At 50.1% G+C, this 19,133-nt stretch overlaps 1 protein-coding gene and 1 non-coding gene across 2 annotated transcripts; one reads left to right on the top strand and one right to left on the bottom strand.

Annotated features, from left to right (window-relative positions):
• Nucleotides 1-12,057: 12,057 nt before the first annotated feature.
• On the bottom strand, nucleotides 12,058-14,958 carry LOC100846263 (auxin response factor 8). Its single transcript, XM_003580098.4, has 3 exons — nucleotides 13,488-14,958; nucleotides 12,381-13,369; nucleotides 12,058-12,290 (listed from the first exon to the last, which is right to left on the bottom strand). Exons 1-3 carry the CDS (start codon nucleotides 14,592-14,594, stop codon nucleotides 12,239-12,241), a joined length of 2,148 nt encoding a protein of 715 aa, XP_003580146.1. The 5' UTR covers nucleotides 14,595-14,958; the 3' UTR covers nucleotides 12,058-12,238.
• MIR160F (microRNA MIR160f) lies at nucleotides 12,946-13,076 on the top strand. The gene has a single exon (NR_127106.1). It is a non-coding gene; the product is annotated as a microRNA MIR160f (primary transcript).
• Nucleotides 14,959-19,133: the final 4,175 nt, after the last annotated feature.

Genomic DNA, 19,133 nt, shown 5'->3' with positions numbered 1-19,133 from the left:
GGACCAAACAATATGACAACTAAATAATACACGATATGGGAGTTGGTAGCGCACGACATGTCAACTGACATAAAAAATATGGCAACTATGACCAAACAACTTGGCATCTCGGACCAACCACCATGACAACTAGGTAAGACATGACATGAGAGGTAGCTGTGCATGACATGGCAACTAGGACCAAAGAATCTGACAACTAGGACCAAAGAATTTGGCAACTAGGACCGAAAAATCTGGCATTTAGGACCAAACAATATGCCAATTAGAACCAAACAATATGCCAACTAGGTAATAAACGATGTGAGAGCTTGTAGCGCACGACATGGCAACTAAGATGAAACAACATGACAACTATGACCAAACAACATGGCAACTAGGTAAGAGATGACATGAGAGGTAGTTGTGCATGACATGGTAACTAGGACCAAAAAATCAGGCATTTAGGACCAAACAATATGGCAATTAGGACCAAACAATATGCCAACTAGGTAATAAACGATGTGAGAGCTAGTAGCGCACGGCATGGCAACTAACACCAAAAAATCTGGCAACTAGGACCAAACAATATGGCAACTAGCTAATACACGACATGAGAGTTGGTAGGGCACAACATGGAAACTAGGACACAAAAATCTGACAGCTAGGACCAAATAAAATGGCAATTAGGTAATACACGACATGAGAACTAGTAGCTCACGGCATGTCAATTAAGACCAAATATTATGGCAACTAACTAGGACCCAAAAAAAATCTGGCAACTAGGACCGAACAATATGACAATTAGATAATACACGACATGAGAGCTAATAGCGCACGATATGGATACCAATACCAAATAATATGGCAACTAGGACAAAAAAACCCAACAATATGGCAACTAGGTAATACACGGTATGTGTAAGACCCCGGGACCGGAATTATACAATTTAGCCCCAAATTGCTAACCTTTGCATAATTCAAGCCTCAGGTTTTTAACCTACGATAAACACCTCAATACATACACGCATTAATGTGCTCATCGCAGAATTTTGCAACATGAATATCATTATCAAAACTCTACAGAAGAGAGTAAATACAAAGCTCATACAAGGAGCAGAATAACAAATATTACAAAGAGAGGACACATGTCCCAACATTACATCATTACATCAGCAGAAGTCGAATTATGCCCGAGTACGGACAAGAATACAGTATGGCCTGAAGAGGCTGGAAGCTGGAAGGAAACCCGCCACAAGTCTCAGAACTCTAATCTGGATCTCCTGGCTAAACATTGAATCCAACGTCGTGCTCCACGAAGAATCTAGCGGCTCACCTGCTCTGCTGGAACCTCTGAAGAAAGCAAGACTTACGGGAAGAACTAAACTAAATATGCAATCAGTCTCAAAGGATAGATAAATATGGTGGGATTATGCAGCAGCAATATATCTGGAGAGACACACTAATGACATCGTCTAAATAGAGGATAAGACGCGTCTACTAAGTGAGGTGATTAACCTAGTTACTAAACACCAAACAACACAATCCTTATATCTCCCCCTCAACACCGTGTGAGGAAGCAATCCAAAGGACACTCACACTTAAGCAGTTTTAAGCATATCCATGATTAAGGCTAATTACTACTCAAGTTTATGAGATTAAGTTGATTAAAATGATTAAGTTCTCTATGATCAAGTAATGACCAACCAAGTCATCCATAACCGCGGACACGGCTTTCCGAAAGATTTATCCCTGCAGGGTGCACCAATTTACCCGTACACGTTCGACTAACCCACGAATACCAAGCATGCTCACACTCAAATGTGCGCTGGCTGGATTGAGCGACACGACATTTCCAAGTTCCACAACTAATCCAGGGGGACCACCCAATTGAGTCTATCCGAAACGAGAGCCCAGCCGAAGCGTCGTACGGACTCAAGAGTTGCGTGGACAGCTCGTAGTGGTTCAGGGCCTGCAGGATGACCACTCCAGACTAGTGCCGCAATCCTATATGAATGCAAAGTCACCAACAAGTCTCCACAAATCTCTGTGTACATGCAATGCAAATGCCAAATGGAACGCCCGAACTATGTGGCCCCTGGAAGAGCTGAGGATCAAGTACTAAGTCGCGGGGGAAGTCATATCTTCTCCCACGAGCGGTTAGCGTGAAGTTTCTTGGATCGGCAAAAACGAGAACTCAGTCCTTAGGTCGGCGCAAATGGAACAAATCACCAATGCGTTAGAGCACGGCCTCCCATCGTTGCCTTGTTACAGTTAAATATCATATCACAGTTTAATAATTGCAATTTAAATAGAGGAAGTAGCATGTGGATGTAGCAATTGTGAAACCCCAAAGTAAGGACAGTAGACTAGCAGTCTAAGCATGACATCTAATGACCAAGAACTAGGGCAACAAGCAAACAGGTGACATGGTATTAGGACAAGTAACAAGACAAAAGACAATTAAGTAGAGCTGACTAAAAGCTATGCAACCTAGAGGCATCGTGACAAGACTGAGATCGTAACTTAATGCAAGATTAAGGGAGAAGCAATAGGTAGAATCAACATGGTCAAGGAAGGGATGTTTGCCTGGAGTACTCAATTGCCCGGAATTGAGCAAGAATCCTGGAAGAAGAACACCAGCGTAGTCGTAGGAATCGAAGATTAGCGAGGAAGAAGCAAATACACGACATAAAAGGAAAGTATAAGCATACAAGATACACATGGTATTTAATATGCGCAAACAAAGGATGATGCGTGACATAGGGATGATGCATGACATCTTAAGAATTCTGAAAGTAAATCCGATATATAATTTTACCAAGTTAAATGGAGTCCGAAAATACTACACATAGCATCTATACAACTCCATATGCAAAGAAACAGAGTTAATGGATTAACTACACTCAACATTATAGTTGTATCATCATGCATGACAATGACATGAATAGGTGCAACACATGATTTAACAAGAATAACACAAAGATCCGACTAGGTCGGGGTTGCACACGCCGGTGGCAACGACGTACCTGCAACTAATACTATTGGTACAATCACGGACATCTCATACAACACATGAATATCATCGGTCGTAACCTACGGGTCTACGTCAAAGCACGGTCGGCTCACGGAACGGTCGCTCGTTATACCTTGGATACGTGCGGCGTCGCGATGTAGAGGAAGTAGCCGACGTAGACGAAGTAGTCGTACACGTTGTAGCCGTCGTAGGCGAAGTAGTCGTTCAAGGCTCTGACTCCGTGGTTCGTCGGTCGTCGCCGCGCACAACAAGGTCTTGGGCAGTGGCGCAACGAAGCACTCGCGGAGCTGCGGCAAACAGCACAGCAGCGGACAAAAGCAACAGCAGCGAGCACACGGAGGCGCTGACCAGCAGGGCCCACACGTCAGGCAACAATTTCAGGAAAAAGAAAGAAAAACAACAGGGGAAAGAGGGCACGGGCCTGCTTGTCTTGGGCCTGCGGGCTGGAGAAGATGGGCCAAGGAGGAGGGAGCTGCTTCGGGCCTGCGGCTGGTGGCACCTGGCGGCGAGCAGCAGGCAGGGCAGCGCAGGGGAGATGGAGGCGCTCGGAAGAGGGAGGCGGAGCGGGCCGGCGAGGTGGTTACGGGCGACGGGGAGAGGCGGCATGGCGCGCACGGGCAGGTGGTCGCCGGCGTGGTGGAGAGGCGCGGGCAAGACGGCTGGACGGGCGGCGCAGGGAGCAAGGCAGGCAACGCTCGGTCGAAGGGGAGGCGCTGGTGGAGGCGACGGCAGCGGGTGACGGGAAGAGGGAGCTCGGGAGCGGCAGGTGGTGCGCGCGTGGGGCTCACGGCACGAGCAGCAGCCGGGAGAGAGAGGGTGCGGGGAGAGGAGGGCGCGCGGCGAGGCGGAGAGGCGCGGGGAGCGAGGGTGACCGGCCATGGGAGGAGGCAACGGGGAGATCGGGCCAGGGAAGCTGGCTTCGGGAGGAAGAAGAAAAGAGGAAGAAGAAGAGATGCTGGCAGCGGCGGCCAGGAGGAAATAGAGGGAGAGAAAAGAGGAGAGGGAGGGGATTAATAGGCTAGGGTTAGGGTTTGGCTTAGATGGGTTGGTTTTAGGCACAACAAACAACTGCACACGAATTTAATTAATTTTGAGTTTGAAACAAAATAAGAAGAGAGAGCGTGTAGGTTTAACTAGACCTGGAATTATATTATCAAACTCAAATTAGGTTTTTTATAAAATAATGTTAAGCTTTTAGAAACACAACAAATGACAAACACATGAGCACACAAAAGAAGTGACATTTTGTGCGAGCGACATGTGAGATGATGCTAATGACATGGCAACAATGTTGATGATGATATGAGCATGACAACATGATGACAACAATTAAATTACAAAACAGTCCAAAAGGGCTCAAAAGGAAAAGGGTTGCTCTCGGACTATTACAGTATGGGAGCTAATAGCGCACGACGTGGCTACTAAGACCAAACAATATGGCAAGTACGACAAAAATATATGTCAATTATGGGTAAACAACATGTCAATTAGATAGTATGCGACATTGCAACTAGGTAGGACCAAACAACATGACAACTAATAGTGCACGGCATATAAATCAATTAGCACCAAACAACATGTCAACTAGGACCGAACGACATGGCAAGGAAGTACACGACATAACAACTAGTACTACACGACACGACAATTATGACCAAAATAACATGACAAGTAGAACCAAATAACATGACGTTATTCTTCTAATACAAAATAATCCATATTTCATCTCAAATTCCAAAGAAAATATATAAGCTAGCTAACACAACATGAGGGAGATTTCCAAAAACAATGCATACGCCTCCATCTGTCCTTTCCATGGCCGGATACTTCCAAGCACAGGAGGTCATGTGAGCTTCAATGATGTTCCTCCTGGTGCTTCTATTGCTGGTGTCGAGCTGCCATGCATCAAGAGGCAAGCGCCAAGCGACCGCCCAAGGGAAAGCTGCTGGTTCAGTGTCCAGAGACATCTCCAACAATTTCTTCGGCTTCTTGCCGCGAGGTCCCGTACGCCTTCCGGCCCCTTCGTGGCAGCACAATTTCCAATAGAGCCGACTCAGCCGAGGATCATGGCCAGACTACTAGACGATGGCCCCTCCCCGTGCCCATCTTCGAAATATGGCTGCAGGCCGGCAACGATTTCAACCACTGCAATTGGCGCAAACTGGCGCTGCCTCATGAGAGGTGCTCCACACGCAGGGATCCGCCGGGTGCTGCCAGCATCGCCCTGCCGCCTCCATGCCGCCTCTCCACACCACGCTGCCGCACTGTTCCACCGCCGCCGCGAAGCTACCTCGTCGCATCCCCACCAGGTGTTCTGCTGCCGACGCCCCGTCGCCTCCACGACACCCCTCCGTGACAGTGCGGGCCTGCCTCCACGCCGGCTAGGACTGGGAGAAAGAGAGTAATCGGGGGAAGGGGATTCGAGGGTTGGAGCTGGGAATGAAATTGGGAAATCCAATTCGGAGGAGGGAGCATTGAGGAAGGGGAAGGACGTTGCAGATCTTTTCCCCCGATCTTAAAGCGCGCCGCCCCGCAAGACTATGTGGGGCACGTGCCCCATGTAGATTGTCTGGATTATCTTTAGCGTCTCGATCGAAGGTACAGAGAAAATCCAACAATGGTCGGTCTTCGACCGTCTTATTTTCCTGTCGGTGCCGAAGACGGAGTACCTGTAGCGTGGTGGGTAGCCAGGTTAATTAGCAAGTAGACAAGTTAATACTGCAGTAATATACTTTTGAAGTTGTTTTACTCCATTACTATGATGTGGAGTATAAGATGTGTAAGATTCTGCAATAGCCTTGACCCTTGAGAAAAATGTCTTTTCGACGTGTCGTGTGCAATAATGGGCATTGCAAGTTGTACTTTTTTTACTGCCTCGGTAACACAGGCAATCTGCTGTCATTTTTTCAGAATCTTCAGAGTGTCATACGGTTTCATGAGAGGGCTTAATTTGACAGTTCGAACCCAGTAATTTCACAGAGATTCGGTAAGATGTTTAGAAAAAAGAAAAAGGTCCAAACGAACAAATTACTCATTCGTTTCACAGGATTTTTATAGGAAACCTAAGGATTCAGGATTCCAAAGAAAAGTTCACTGTAGATGCATTAGTATCGTAGAAAGCAAGCAAATTGATTTCTTAGGCCACTCCCAATGCATAGGTGTTGTCCTTAGCCTATAATAAATGCTAGAAACCATACCCCCAATGAATTGTCTCTTATTGTCGTATCTAAAGTAACACTTTGTGAGAGAGAATTAATGACTTTGTGTTGGTTTGCGTGAAGAGACAGTCGCTAGCATAAGAGATGGTTTTATCATTAAGAGGTTGTCATGTCAACAAAATGTCTAAAATGACGTGCTAGAATACAAGCATTGGGAGAGGCCTTAGGAATCTCATTGAATTTTTTTGTTTTTTGAGGAAATTGAACATTAGGCCCAACCTCTTTTTCCCCGTAGGAATGAACCTGTCAATTTCTTAGGACGACATGTGTCACCTCCTGACAACCCTAAGTTTTGCTTTTCTTTAAGTTTTGCTATCCTTTGAACGGGGTGAGGCCTCTAAGAGTCGATAAGACCAAATTAATTAGTTCTGCAGAAGGCCACCGGTAGACGCGGAACCGAGGATGCGCTGCCATTAATTTCATTAATCAATGTGTGTTGATCCCCGCGCAGGAGGAGTCAAGGACGGCCATGGTAGCCGTGCCCAAGGACGTTCGTGCGCACAGGATGGCATGCATGGAGCCTTCCATTCCATTTACCAGACGCACGCTCTCGGTCCGCTCGGGTGCCCAACAACCGAGGCAAAGCTTTGACAAACAAGAGCTACCGCGCGTTCATGCACAAAAACAAATTAATCAAAACCAACCAGACGCACGCTCTCCTCCCCTCCTTCGCTAGCTTCCACCGGGAACACCGAGCCCCGGCACCGGAGGAAGTCCCGCCGGTTTTCCGTGCCCGAGGCTCGCTACGCTAGCTACGCCGGTCAAACCAACATTAGAAAAACGCTAGTACTACTAGCAGAAACATCATCTACCGAGCTGGGGCATGCAGGCGTCGGGATCGGTGAAGCCAGTGTCGATCGCGATGCATATGCATGTCTCCCTGTGATGCTGCCGTGGGGGCGCTGAAATCAAGGCGCCTATACTACACTCCAGATGCGCTACTGTGCCTGCCTACTGTGCCGGTGCGCGCGTATGGCCTAAGCGCTGGGGGTGTGGGGTGGGGGGGGGGGGGGGGGGGGTCCGTACGTCGTCTTCCTAACCGTGCGCGCGCACGTGAGGTGATGATGCGCGCTTTTAGAAAGTTCATCGAGTGAAGTAGTACTAGCCCGCTTCCTGATGTGCTCCAGTACTTGGCGCATGCATGACTGTTTGTTTTCTTTTCCTTCCGCCGGAGTACTGCGCTGGCTCATCGAAGTAGTATATCGTGATCATCACAAAGAGACAAGGGTTGCACGGTTCGCATCTCATGCACTCTCTCTTGCCTACCGTCAGTGTCTCGTGTGGTCTAAAAACGAACTGATTAGTTTTGTTAGTAACTCGCTGGCAAAACCACGGACGGCCTTCCACCATTTCTCCCAAGGAGAAAGAGGTAAACGCGCGAGGGAAAGTTTTGCGGTGGCCGTGCATCCATGGCCCTTGGGGAATGCATCGCTAGCCGCTAGGTACCAGCTGGAGTGTCCAGGACGGACGGTCAAACCGTGGCTGGGGAGGAGATCGACAGGGGGCGGAACATTCTTCCAGTCGCTCTGGCGCTCCTCGATCCGTCACCGCCGCATCACCCAGACGACTTTCTCTCCCTGTCTCATCGATATGATCAGATGCTAATTAATTGGAGTGCTGTTCCTAGGAGCAGATAATGAGGCATTGAGGCGAGACGGGGAGGATGCCCCAGAGAGGCCGGCATGGTGCAGCGTGCCACGGCGCCCTCTCGTTGACTTCTTGACTCTTCCGACTTCTCGTTTCACAATGCACATGGTGAAGTACTAGTACTCTACCTGGCACTGAACGCAAGCGGGCAGGCAGGCAGCCCAACAAGGCGGACCGGACCCTCCGCAATCGCATCTGCGCACCGCACCGATGCTTTAATTTCTTTTATTTCGTCTCGCCCCTCCATCTCTCATTTCATCTCATCTTGACATCACATCCTCTGCTCCATCTCCAATCAAATCTTCGTACATTCCTCTGCTCTTTCCTTTTTCGGTACCGCGTCCAAGTTTGGGTGATTTGACATGGAAGCGACCACGCATTTGTTTATGGTTCCTCAGCGTACGTCAATTTACCAACAAGCATCGTTCGCTTCCTTGTTTCAAGGGGAAATCAATCGGTAGCAGCCAGACAGCAAGAGTTATTTACATAAACAAGCACCGAAGACGACAACGGAACATTACTGTCAGCCTGCGACCAGCAGCCGGAACACGACTACACGAGCGCCTGCAAAACAAAACACCGGGTTAGTTCAAAGTGACAAGGACCCTCCAGCCGCAGCCGCACAGGCGCACATCACATGGACATGCTTCGCGGTACGCGTGTTGCCTTTGCTTTGTCATTTGCAGCAGTAACTTGGACGCATCTCTCACTTACGTACGTGCAGTACAGAGAGTTGCAAAGTTTTCGCAAACAACGCTGAAAGGGATCTCTTCATCTTTCGATAACTTGAGACTGAAGCCGTTGCATAAAACGAAGAAATGACTGAAGTCTGAATACTGGAGCAAAATTCTAGCTTCTCGGCCGAAACATCACACCACAAGAACCTCTTCATATCATAATGGTTGCCCGTACGTACCATTGACAAACTAGTTTTGCAATCCCGACAAGGCAAACAATTAAAAGTCCAGGATTATTACTAGCACGCCCAACACTTGCGGCACGAAGCGTGGCAAGTCGTACCCGAAGTCCTAGACTTGACTACCAAACCTGCCCCTCGGCCCGCCAGACATCAATCACGAGAAATAGGCTCTCCTCGATTCAACATTCCTTTTTCTAAGATCGGTAGGAGGACATCTCCCTGGCACGGTCGGAGGCCGGAAAAGAAGATCAGAATAGAGAATACAATTATTAGGGGGCTAAAGCATAAACATACATAGGATTAACTTATAGCACAAAATAGTAAGGACCTAAATAGAATTAGAGGGATGATAATGACTTTTTTAACCCCAACTCCCGACCCCGCGTCGCCCTCCTCTAGCGACATGGGGGAAGCCTAGCCTCCCCGGCCTAGGGCCGCCTCCTCCTCTCCTCCGCCTCACCGCCGCTAGAGGGGGCGCCGGCAAAGCCGCGCGCGTCCAGGGAAGGTGCCGGCAGGGCGCTATCTCCTCTCCAATGGCATGAGGTGGCGCCGCGGGTTGGCAGCGCGATGTGCAGGTGGGTGGCGCGGGGTTGCGGTGGCGCGTGCGTGCCATTGGCGGCGTGGCCCTAGTTTTGAAAACTGAACCGGTGACCGAACCGGTGAGGCTGCCGGTTCCCGGTTCACCGGTCCAACCTCCGGTTTATTTGGTACAATAGTTGGACTGGAATTTAAGAAATTGCCATTATTTTAGTATGAAAGTAATATTAAGTAGGCTCAGCTCCTTACTTTATCACAAAAGCAGCCGTGGGCTTATGGCTGGCCGCTTTCAGGGCTAACCCAGACAGGTCCTAGGTTCGATTCCTGCATGAGGATATATATTTTACCGAGTTTGCTAATTGGTGTGCCTGCAGCTGCGGACCGGTTAACCCTGGTTTTTCCTCGGTTCGTAGAAAAACTGCCGGTTCGACCTTGTTTCTTCCAGTTGGCTGCCCGGTCCAGTCCGCTTAACCGACCGGCAGAGGTGTCGGTTCCTGTTTTTTCAACCGCCGGTCCGGTCCGGTTCTTAAAACTAGGGGCATGGCGGGCCTGGTCTGGGCGGCTCTCGCGCCCCTCAGATCAGGTGTTGGGGCTTGGTTCTCGGCGGATCAGGGGACTAGTAAGGTGCTCGCGGTGTTGGGCGTCGTTTCGGGCGCGGAGGTGCTGCGGTCGGTGGTGGCCGTGTAGGCGTCGATTTGGGCGCGGGTGCAGTGGAGGTCGACTATGGCTGCTGCTGGTTGGCCGGATCGGGGCCTTCGCGCCCGGATCTGTGCGGTGGCGGCCCGGAACCAGTCTCGACAGGTGTGGTGCTCTTCGGTGAAGGGTCCTATGGTGCGGGGCTGGCGACTTCTGGTTATGCGGTGCGGGCTGTCCTTACGGCAGTCGGCAGTCTGGATGTGGTAATCGCAGTGCTTCGGGCGAAAGATTTGCACAGCCTCTGTGCGGCGATGCTTTCGAGTGTCGTTTTCTTCTTTGGTGGCGTCATTGCGAAGCCTCGGCATTCTTGCATCTCATGGGGCAAAAGCCCAAATTCCAGTGGCGCTAGTTTGCTCAACGACGACGTCTTTTGGCGTCGTTTACCTTCCGGGAGGCGTCGAGTTTGGGGTTCTTTCTTTCTGTAGCCCATATGATTGCGTCGTTGTCGTTGTTGTATTGTTATTTGTCTTCAGGCGCGGCTGGACCGGTATGGTTTGGCTGTGCTCTGGTCTAGTGCTTGCTAGGTTGTGTGGCCTTGTGTTGGTTGTAAGGTTTTCGGGTCCGGTTTTTCTCATAAACTGGATCATTTTCCTGCTGTCGGACTCTTCCGGCGGCGTCTTTGACAATGAATATAACCCGTTGATGGTTGTTTCATAAAAAAAAATAGAATTAAAATTTCTAAATCATACGGTGCCCAGAGCCCCTACTGACCCCCTGCCTCCGCCACTGCTCCCTGTCTAAACAATGAACTGATGGCTAGGTGAGCGCGTCTGTGACTCCTCTGTTGTGAATACGAGAGGCTAACCCCTCGGCATCATATGTCCGTGTAACGCGGGGACTACGGCTCCTCCTTCAAAAGCGCACATCCGATCGCAAGCACCTGCCTAGTCCCTATCGTTCGCGGACCATGCCCTTGTGGCCTGCGATTCATTGACATCTTTCGTTTGTAAATTTTTCTGACCTACTAGTGGCTAGCAGGGTATTTTTGGATTCAAGCCAATATGTATCGTGTCAATTTTTGGTACCAAAATTTAGTCTTTGTTTGGATGATTACGTATTTGACATGCCAATGTCCTTTGACCAACTTTAGTTCATTTTATTTTTTGGCGAAAATTTATCAATTCATGTGCAAGCAAAATCATGCCAAAAAATTTGGCACACCAAATTGTTGGTGGGGCAAACTTGGGCTCAAACCAAATACACACCTAATGCCTTGCTGGCTTTGCTTCACTTCTTCTCCCTCACCTTCCAGTGATGTCGTCTGTCTCGATGACACGGACGTGGTCAAGAACATTTACCGGACAAGCAAACCGAGTCCAGACATGTGACGGGGACGGAGCCATCTCTGTCTTCCGACGAATGGTCAAAAGCCCGACCGAGCATGTTTACATCTATCTACACCAACTTTTTGTTGATTAATTGCAGCTATGTCGTGCTAGCTGGAGTAACAAGAACAAGCTAGGGTGCAAATCCCCAAAGTTAGGCACAGACTGCAAGCCGGATACCCAGCAGGATCGCGTCGCAGATACGTACGCCAGTGGTTCCACACATGTTTTCAGGGACAGTGGAAGAAATCTGGAGAACTTCTTTTTAGATGCCGGAGAACTCTCAAAGAGGATCCGTGCTGAGCAGGACAACAATGGAATGGTCGGCGGTGCAGGCACTGTTCTTTTGGTCCGGTTAGATGGGATGTCCATCTCATGCAACAATACCACGGGCTAAATAGCCAGACAGCAGAGTTATGTTTGCCACGGCAAGCATAGGACAAGGAATCCCCGGAGGCATTAATGCCCCGAAAGGAGGCAGGAGCAGGATAAGCAAAGACAAATGAAGAAGGAAACATATGAAATGCCCGGAGCCGAGAGTCAGACCGACCACCAGATTCAGAAAGCGCGGCGGCACCTAGTAAATGTTAAGCTCGAGGCCTGCTAATCTCGTCTCCTTGGACCGGGTTGGGGCAACGGTCAGAGGTCAAGAGCATTCGATCTTCTGAACATGCATAAGTTTCGAAATCTGAATCCGCAGAATGCAAATCAAGAAAAGCAGAGTCGCGCATTGAATTTGTTTGAGTACTGTAGTACGACGAGCGAAAAATGTAAACGGAAAGGGAAACGAGGTGAACTCAACACTGCATCGAGAAGAAATCCAAAGCTAATAATAATTCGGCTTATTGCTCGCTAGGACCAGGAGTGGCCGGGCGCCCTCAAGTTATTCAGCTTCTGCAAAAATAGTCAGCCTCCGGGCCGATTTCACGAACGCTCTGCAAAAGTCGGAGAAAAAGGCACCGTGTTTCAGGTCAAGAATTCACAACAATGACTGAAGAAAAGTTGGCATTTTTCTGCATGCTCACCTGAAGGGCTCATCGCCGACGTTCTTGACCTCGCCGGCGGCGCTGCGGTAATGCACATTGTTCCTCAGCTCGGCGCTCTCGATGTCAAACATGTCAGACATGCGGGAGTAGAGCTCCTCGAACGAGCTCAGCTGCGAGAGATCAAGGTTGCGGCCGATGGCGTCCGACTCGACGAACACCTTGCACTGGCCCGGCTGCAGCCCAAGAAGCTCAGATGCCTGGCCGCTGCCGTTGTCCCCGAACCATCGCAGCCTCCAAGAGGACGTGCTGTTGTTGTTGTTGCTACTCGTGCTGCCCTGGGTCACCACGGAGTCGGAGCCTTCCGAGACATCGGCCGCTTTCTCGGTTTCCGAGTTGGGCGAGGATGTCAGCGTCAGACCGCCGGTGTTGCTGCTGGCTTTCATCATCTGCTCCTCGGTCAGTATCTCCTGTCCGAAGAGCTGAAGCGTCGGCGGCGCCTTGGGCAGAGCGCACGTGGCCACGTCGTCTTCGCGGACGGACGAGGTGCCATTGCCGATCGTCAGGTCGGTGCTGATTCCTGGCGCGCAAGGAGCGACCACCAGAGCGGGGGCTGCGGGGTGGCGGATGTCAGTGTGCGGCCGTAGGCTGGACCGCGGGTGTTTGCTGTTGCGGAGATCCACCGAGGACGGAGACGGACCGAAGTGCGCATGCCTGGCTCCCTGTATGCCGCCCGCGAGAGGAGCAGGAGCTGGAGGTGTACCACCGCTGCCCGGGAAGGGGAAGAAGGAGAAACCGTGGTGGCCGTGCTGCGCGAGCGAGCTGGGGTTGAGACCGAGAGGAGCGAACGGTGGCTGGAGGAAGAAGTGGCTGCCGTCCAAGGGGAAGTCGGCGCAGGTCGGGATCCGCGGCTTCTTGCGCGGCGGGGAGAAAGACGGCAGGTGGAGGTTTGGCATGCTGGACACGAGCTCCACCAGCCACGGGCACACGCGCTTCACGTTCTGGAGGAGCTCCGGCTCGTCCCAGCTCACCTGCGATGCGACAATGAATTCAGCAAGGGGAGAGAATTAACCACATCCTTTCGGCTCTGGTGATCTGTTCAAGAGAATCTCCAGACAGAAGTTTGTGAGTGATCGACGCAGTGCGTACCTGGAGGAGCCGCCAGGGCGATTGCGGCCAGTGGACGGGGTCGGCGGCGCAGACGCCTGCGACGGTGCCCATGAACCAGCTGATCCGCGACGAGTCCTCGGTCTCGAACGCCATCTTGAAGCGCATGCCGGGGCACCACCGCACCTGCATGGCCGCCTTGACCGCGCCAGCGCGCACGCAGAACTCGGGCGTGCTCGCCCGCGGGTAGTACACCACCTCGAACACCTGCCCTGCCGCGGCCAGCCTCGCCGCCGCCGCCACGTCCTCCGCAGTGACCTTGTTGTTATTATTCCCCTTGCCGCCGCCGTCGTTGCCGGAGCTCGCATTGCCGCGCATCAGGCCCCGGTAGTGGTCCCACCCGGAGGCGGCCGAGGAGGGGCCCTCGACGTCGGCGCCGCAGAACACGCGCCTGGCGCGCCGGATGCCGACGTGGACCTCGCCGCCGCCCCCGCCCTCGCCGGATGCGCGGAGGAAGACGACGGAGTCCCCCGCGAGGAGCTTCTTCTGGTTGACGAAGTTGCTCCAGCCCGTGGTGAGCAGGTGGCGTCGGGGCGTGCCGCGGTAGATGTGGCGGAACTTGAACTCCTCCCCGTGCACGTCCCTCACGAAGATGCTCTGCACGGGCGGCTCGGCGCCGTAGTCCAGCGCCGGGAAGATGGTCTCCGCGCAGAACCGCGGCACCGAGAACCCGCCGCCGTTGTTGGCGTCCGACTGCGTCAGCGTCTTGGCGAACGACGCCGGCTTGTTGTTGTCAGCGTCCTGCTGCAGCGGCTCGCGGGCGGCCGCGGCCTCGCCCACGTCCGCCACGGGTTCTCCGCGCCGGAGCGGGAGAAGACGGATCTTGGCGAAGACCTCGTCGCTCTGCGGGTCGGCCATGAACCGCACGGCGGACACGCGGCAGGGGACGAGGTCCGGGACGCGCGGCATGTCCACGGCGCCGGCGCCGGCCGCCTGCTCGGCGTGGCCCTGAGGGAAGTAGTACACGGCGGCGCCAACGGGCGGCACGGAGCACATGCTCCCGGCGCAGGCCAGCCACAGCTGCGAGTCAACCGCATCGTCGGCGGCGCTGCTGCCCGCCGGGCAAGCTAGCTCCGTGAACGTCAGCATCCTCTTGCAATCCCGAAACTCGCGCGCGCAGGCTGCAGTAGTGATGATGGCTGGACACTTGGACTGAGTATAACGAGGCGAGGAGGACTGGATAGAGTGAGTGGGCGGGGAGTTGAGTTGCGGTTGCAGGGGACGGGCGGGCGGTTCGGGGGGGGGAGAGTTTTGCGGGGCGGAGGTGGAAGATTGCGCGGACGGGCGGCTTTCTAGGGGCTTAAAACAGCACTCCGCCGTGTAGCAAGTAACAAACCTCCATGGCCGCCTGCGCCTTCTTATAAGTGCCGTTAGATCACCCCTCTCGTAGGCTGGGCGGAGAAAGGCCCGGCCGGATGCCGTACGATCTTCATCTGACGTAGTACCATATAGTTCTTCAGTGATGCGCGTGTATCAGCACTCAGAAGGAGCATGTATATCTTTGTTAATTAGCAAACCTTATTTTTGAGCAAAACTTTGACAGCATGCCGACATGGGGGTACTAAATCTCCCAAACACGGGCACGGTGAAGGCGATGGATGATCTGTTTATTGATCTCAACAGATTTTCTTTATCCAAGCATCGTGACTTGTTAATAAACTAGTGGAGCCTGCCGTGTTAGCAACAAAAATGTTTGCATCAGCAAAGGAAGTACCCCTTCAAAAAAATTTATCAGAGGCTCTGATTTACGGAGAACCGAAGAGGCTCGCTCAAAACTCGTGGTAGCTAAGCTTCGCCCGTCAAGTCTTAGCTTTGTACTAAGTTAAAAATCGACCAATTTTATAAGAAAAACTATCAACGTGACAACATCTGGAACTCCAAATCAATTTTATTAAACATCTGGAACTCCAAATCAGGTACCAGTTTCATGTACTCTCTACGTTCCGTAATTCTTGTCGCTGTTTTAGTACATTTTGAACTGAAACGGCGACAAAAATATGGGACGGAGGAATACCACTTTATTCAGGAACATCAATAGACAGTGATTTTATGCACCTCTTTATTCAGGAACTTCTATGCAATATCTTGCCTAAAATTTGTAGGCTTCTAAACATACTGCTTTTGCAGGTTGTTTACAGCAGTTGACAGTGATGACATCTGCACAGCTATACGCTTTATAAACAGCAAAAGACAATGGACGACAATAGTTGTGTTGGATGGGGATATGGTCCAATATGCTAACAAGGGTACCTTGTGGAAGTTGGAGAGTCTACTCCTCTTACTGCTGCTGTTTGTATCAACTATCCTTTTGGGTGTATTGACAAGCCTTTGATGGAATATGGAGCGAGGGAGTCACACGACGATCTGAACCTGTTGGGCCAATGTGAAAGAACAAGGGCTTCTTCAGTTCTTCTAACTTGGTAATTTGCTTCAGTTCTTCTAACTTGATGTTTTGCTGTAATGGATAAATACTTGCTGTACCCAAATAAATGTAAGGCATGCTTCAATGTAAATGTACAGAAAAATCTTGAATGAATGTGAATGTACAGGACATATTTATTTCTTTGCTTTAGACACAAAGCCCATATTGTCCTGGCATTGTCATGCCTTGTCATAATCTATTATGTTTAAGAAATATATACGTTTTGGCACAAAGGCAATCAGATTTGCCAAAAACCTGATTTGCCACAAATGAGGCGACCAGATCATGCCCAAAAATGGATGAAACTGTTGTACATACACATTCAAAAGAGCAAATTTTCCTGGATATCTTTGTACATGAGATTTCCATACACTCACATAATACATGAAATTTATGTACATTCACATTCAAAATATATGAGAATTTGTACATTCACATTCACATTGAAAAGCCTGCTTCCAATTCACCGAAATAAGTACTAAATAGCTCATTACATACATTTATGTACATTCAGCAACACAGGAGCTTCGGACTTCAGCAACACAACAGCCAACATCAAAAGAGAAACATTTAAAGAGATCGGTTTCAATATGTACAGCAAAAGCAAAACATCAAAAGAGAAACATTTCATGTCCATTCACATTCATTCAAGAATATTCCGCACATCCTCGGAAATAATTTTCTGCACAGGCATAGCAAAACAACTACTCCATCCAACTAAAAACACGGCAAGAATATAGGATCGTAGGAGTAGTATTTATACATCCAAAAAGGTGAATCTGCCGGTTACAGCCATTGCACGTCTTCATTCAGTGAAAACCAAACATCACAGATTTTCTTGGCGCGAATTTAGCACAAGTTGTACTAAATCCATGCTAATTAATGTGAAACTGAGGGAGGACAGAACACCCAAGTTCAGCCCAAGTAGCAGTCGTCTGCGGCAACACCACGCGCAGGTGATCGTAGCCGTACGGTCGCCGTTGTTGGGGAAGCTCCACCACGGCTGCAAAGGTCCCCGTCGTGCCGGGCCGTAGGGTGGGGGCAGCGCGATGGTCGCCGGTGAGCCCGGCCATAGGGTGGGCGGCGTAGGGGGGAAGCCCGCCTCTGGAAAAGCGTGGTGTAGCACCGCGGACGCCAGGTCGAGATGCCGGCCCGACCGCCGGATCGTGGGGCCAGCGCCGCCATGGCCTCCGACTTTCCCACTACAGTACAGGGGTGGGGTGGCGGACCGCGGAACGAGGAAGCGCGGGGAGGCCGAGGAGAGGAGTGGGGCGCCGGCAAGGTTGCGATGAGAGGGGTAGTCGCCGGCAGTCGTCGCGGGCAAAACTGATGGGTCGCCGGCGACGATTCCGGGTCCGTTTGGATATTGCCCAATTTCTGCCTTTCTGGGAACGCGAGAACCAAACGACATCCTGGGAGCGTGGGCGTGCCAACGATTCGCGAGGCGAGCGTTGGGGGCGTTTGGTTTGAGCCCAAAATTTCCATATCAAAAATTTGTCTAGCCAAATAATGGTTTTACTAGCTCATGAATTGATCAACTTTGACCAAAAAGTTGAACTAAAGTTGTCTATGAAACATTGGCTAGCCAAATATTTGGTCTCCATTCAAAAAAACACCAATTTTTGGTTAATGACAAAAAATTAGGTTGGTATGTTTTGATAGCAAACCAAACACACCCCAAAATCGCCGGTTAGGGCTGCTCACGATTGTGAATTTGTTTTTTCTCTTTCTTTCTTGCTTGCTGAACGTGAGATTTGGGAAGGGTTTCTGCAAAATCCCTTTTAAGTAATGGGATAGACTGTCACCTCTCATCCGGACCACATCGTTTAGATTCAACGGTGTACTAGTTTGCACCCGTTGAGAGTGCCATCTTTGCTTTTCATGCATTATATAGTCAACTCATAGACCCTATGGAAGTATCGCTGTATGTGGCATGTAAGCTAGATGATGGTTGATTACCCTTTGATCGATTATGCACACCAGCTATGCATGACATGAAAAGTGAATTTAGACGGTCAATTGACTAAAATAAAATAAATCCCATCTTTTACTGACCCGATTGCCCTAGGATTATTAAGGAGAGTAACAGTCCAAAAACAAACGGCACAACTTCAAACATTCCTGTCCAAATATTACATAACAATCCATCCAACGACATCTCAAAATCTGACCTTGTTATCTCCGAACATATTTCAAATCACTATCTAAAATGATATGCGCGTCAACATGCATGCACTCTCTTTAGCTTTCAGTCCGATCGCGTTTTGGTCGTCCCTCATCAGCAATATACCAATAAAAATTCAATGGCCACGCTTCATCGTGTTTTCCTCCCACTAAACCAACAAAACGTTTACTACTTTTACATATCCTTTATGTTATAAAATATTTGTGTTTTTCCTAGCATTGTATTGTCGAAACTGACAGAGCAGCAACGCACATCAATGATCTAATACGGGATTACAATCTCTATGAACCACAGCACTCCAGCAGCAAGCCCTAAGCTTTGACCATTGCGAGCAAAACCATTGAGACCTAAACAATTCGAAGACCTTTTAGCTCGTGAACTTTTCAGAAGATCCCAATCCTAATCACCACCAATGCCTCCACACCGCACGAGCGAATGGACGGTCTGACACCATCCAAATTATGGAACCACACTGTTGCCCCACCGTTCTTTCAAGAGACGACTACACAACGGCGTTGCTGCTATGGATGGCAATGAGTACCGGATACCTGAAAAGCCGATGGGTCTAGACCCAATTAGCATGCGGTTTGATAAAAAAATAGAACAACGGGTGTGTGATTGGTAAAGTTTTGGACCAATCGGGTCTGACGGGTCCGGGTTAGGTAACAGCATCTGGACGACCCCCACATGTCATTGCATTGAGTACAAAAAATCCGGCCCAGCCCAATCCATAGGCCCAACTAAAAACTGTAGCATACCCCAGGCCTCGCTCAGCGGAAAAAAATTGTAAGAGACCTGATCTCTCCTCCATGCCGAAAAACCACGTTCATGGGAAAATTCATTGTATTATAATCATGATTACTATCTTCGTCCTGAAGTAAGTGACGTAAATTTGTATGGATTCAATATTATATTTCTTTTCTCACTCCTAATGCTTTGAGATTAGTTTTAAATGCTAATCTCCATGTGACATATCATGCACATGGTCTCTTAAGAGACCAGGTTTCTTAAGATTATTTTC

This window comes from Brachypodium distachyon, chromosome 5, assembly GCF_000005505.3.
Source record: "Brachypodium distachyon strain Bd21 chromosome 5, Brachypodium_distachyon_v3.0, whole genome shotgun sequence".
Classification (NCBI taxonomy): domain Eukaryota; kingdom Viridiplantae; phylum Streptophyta; class Magnoliopsida; order Poales; family Poaceae; genus Brachypodium; species Brachypodium distachyon.
The sequence above is the reverse complement of the archived record's forward strand: the minus strand, read 5'-3'. Positions and strand labels throughout refer to the sequence as shown.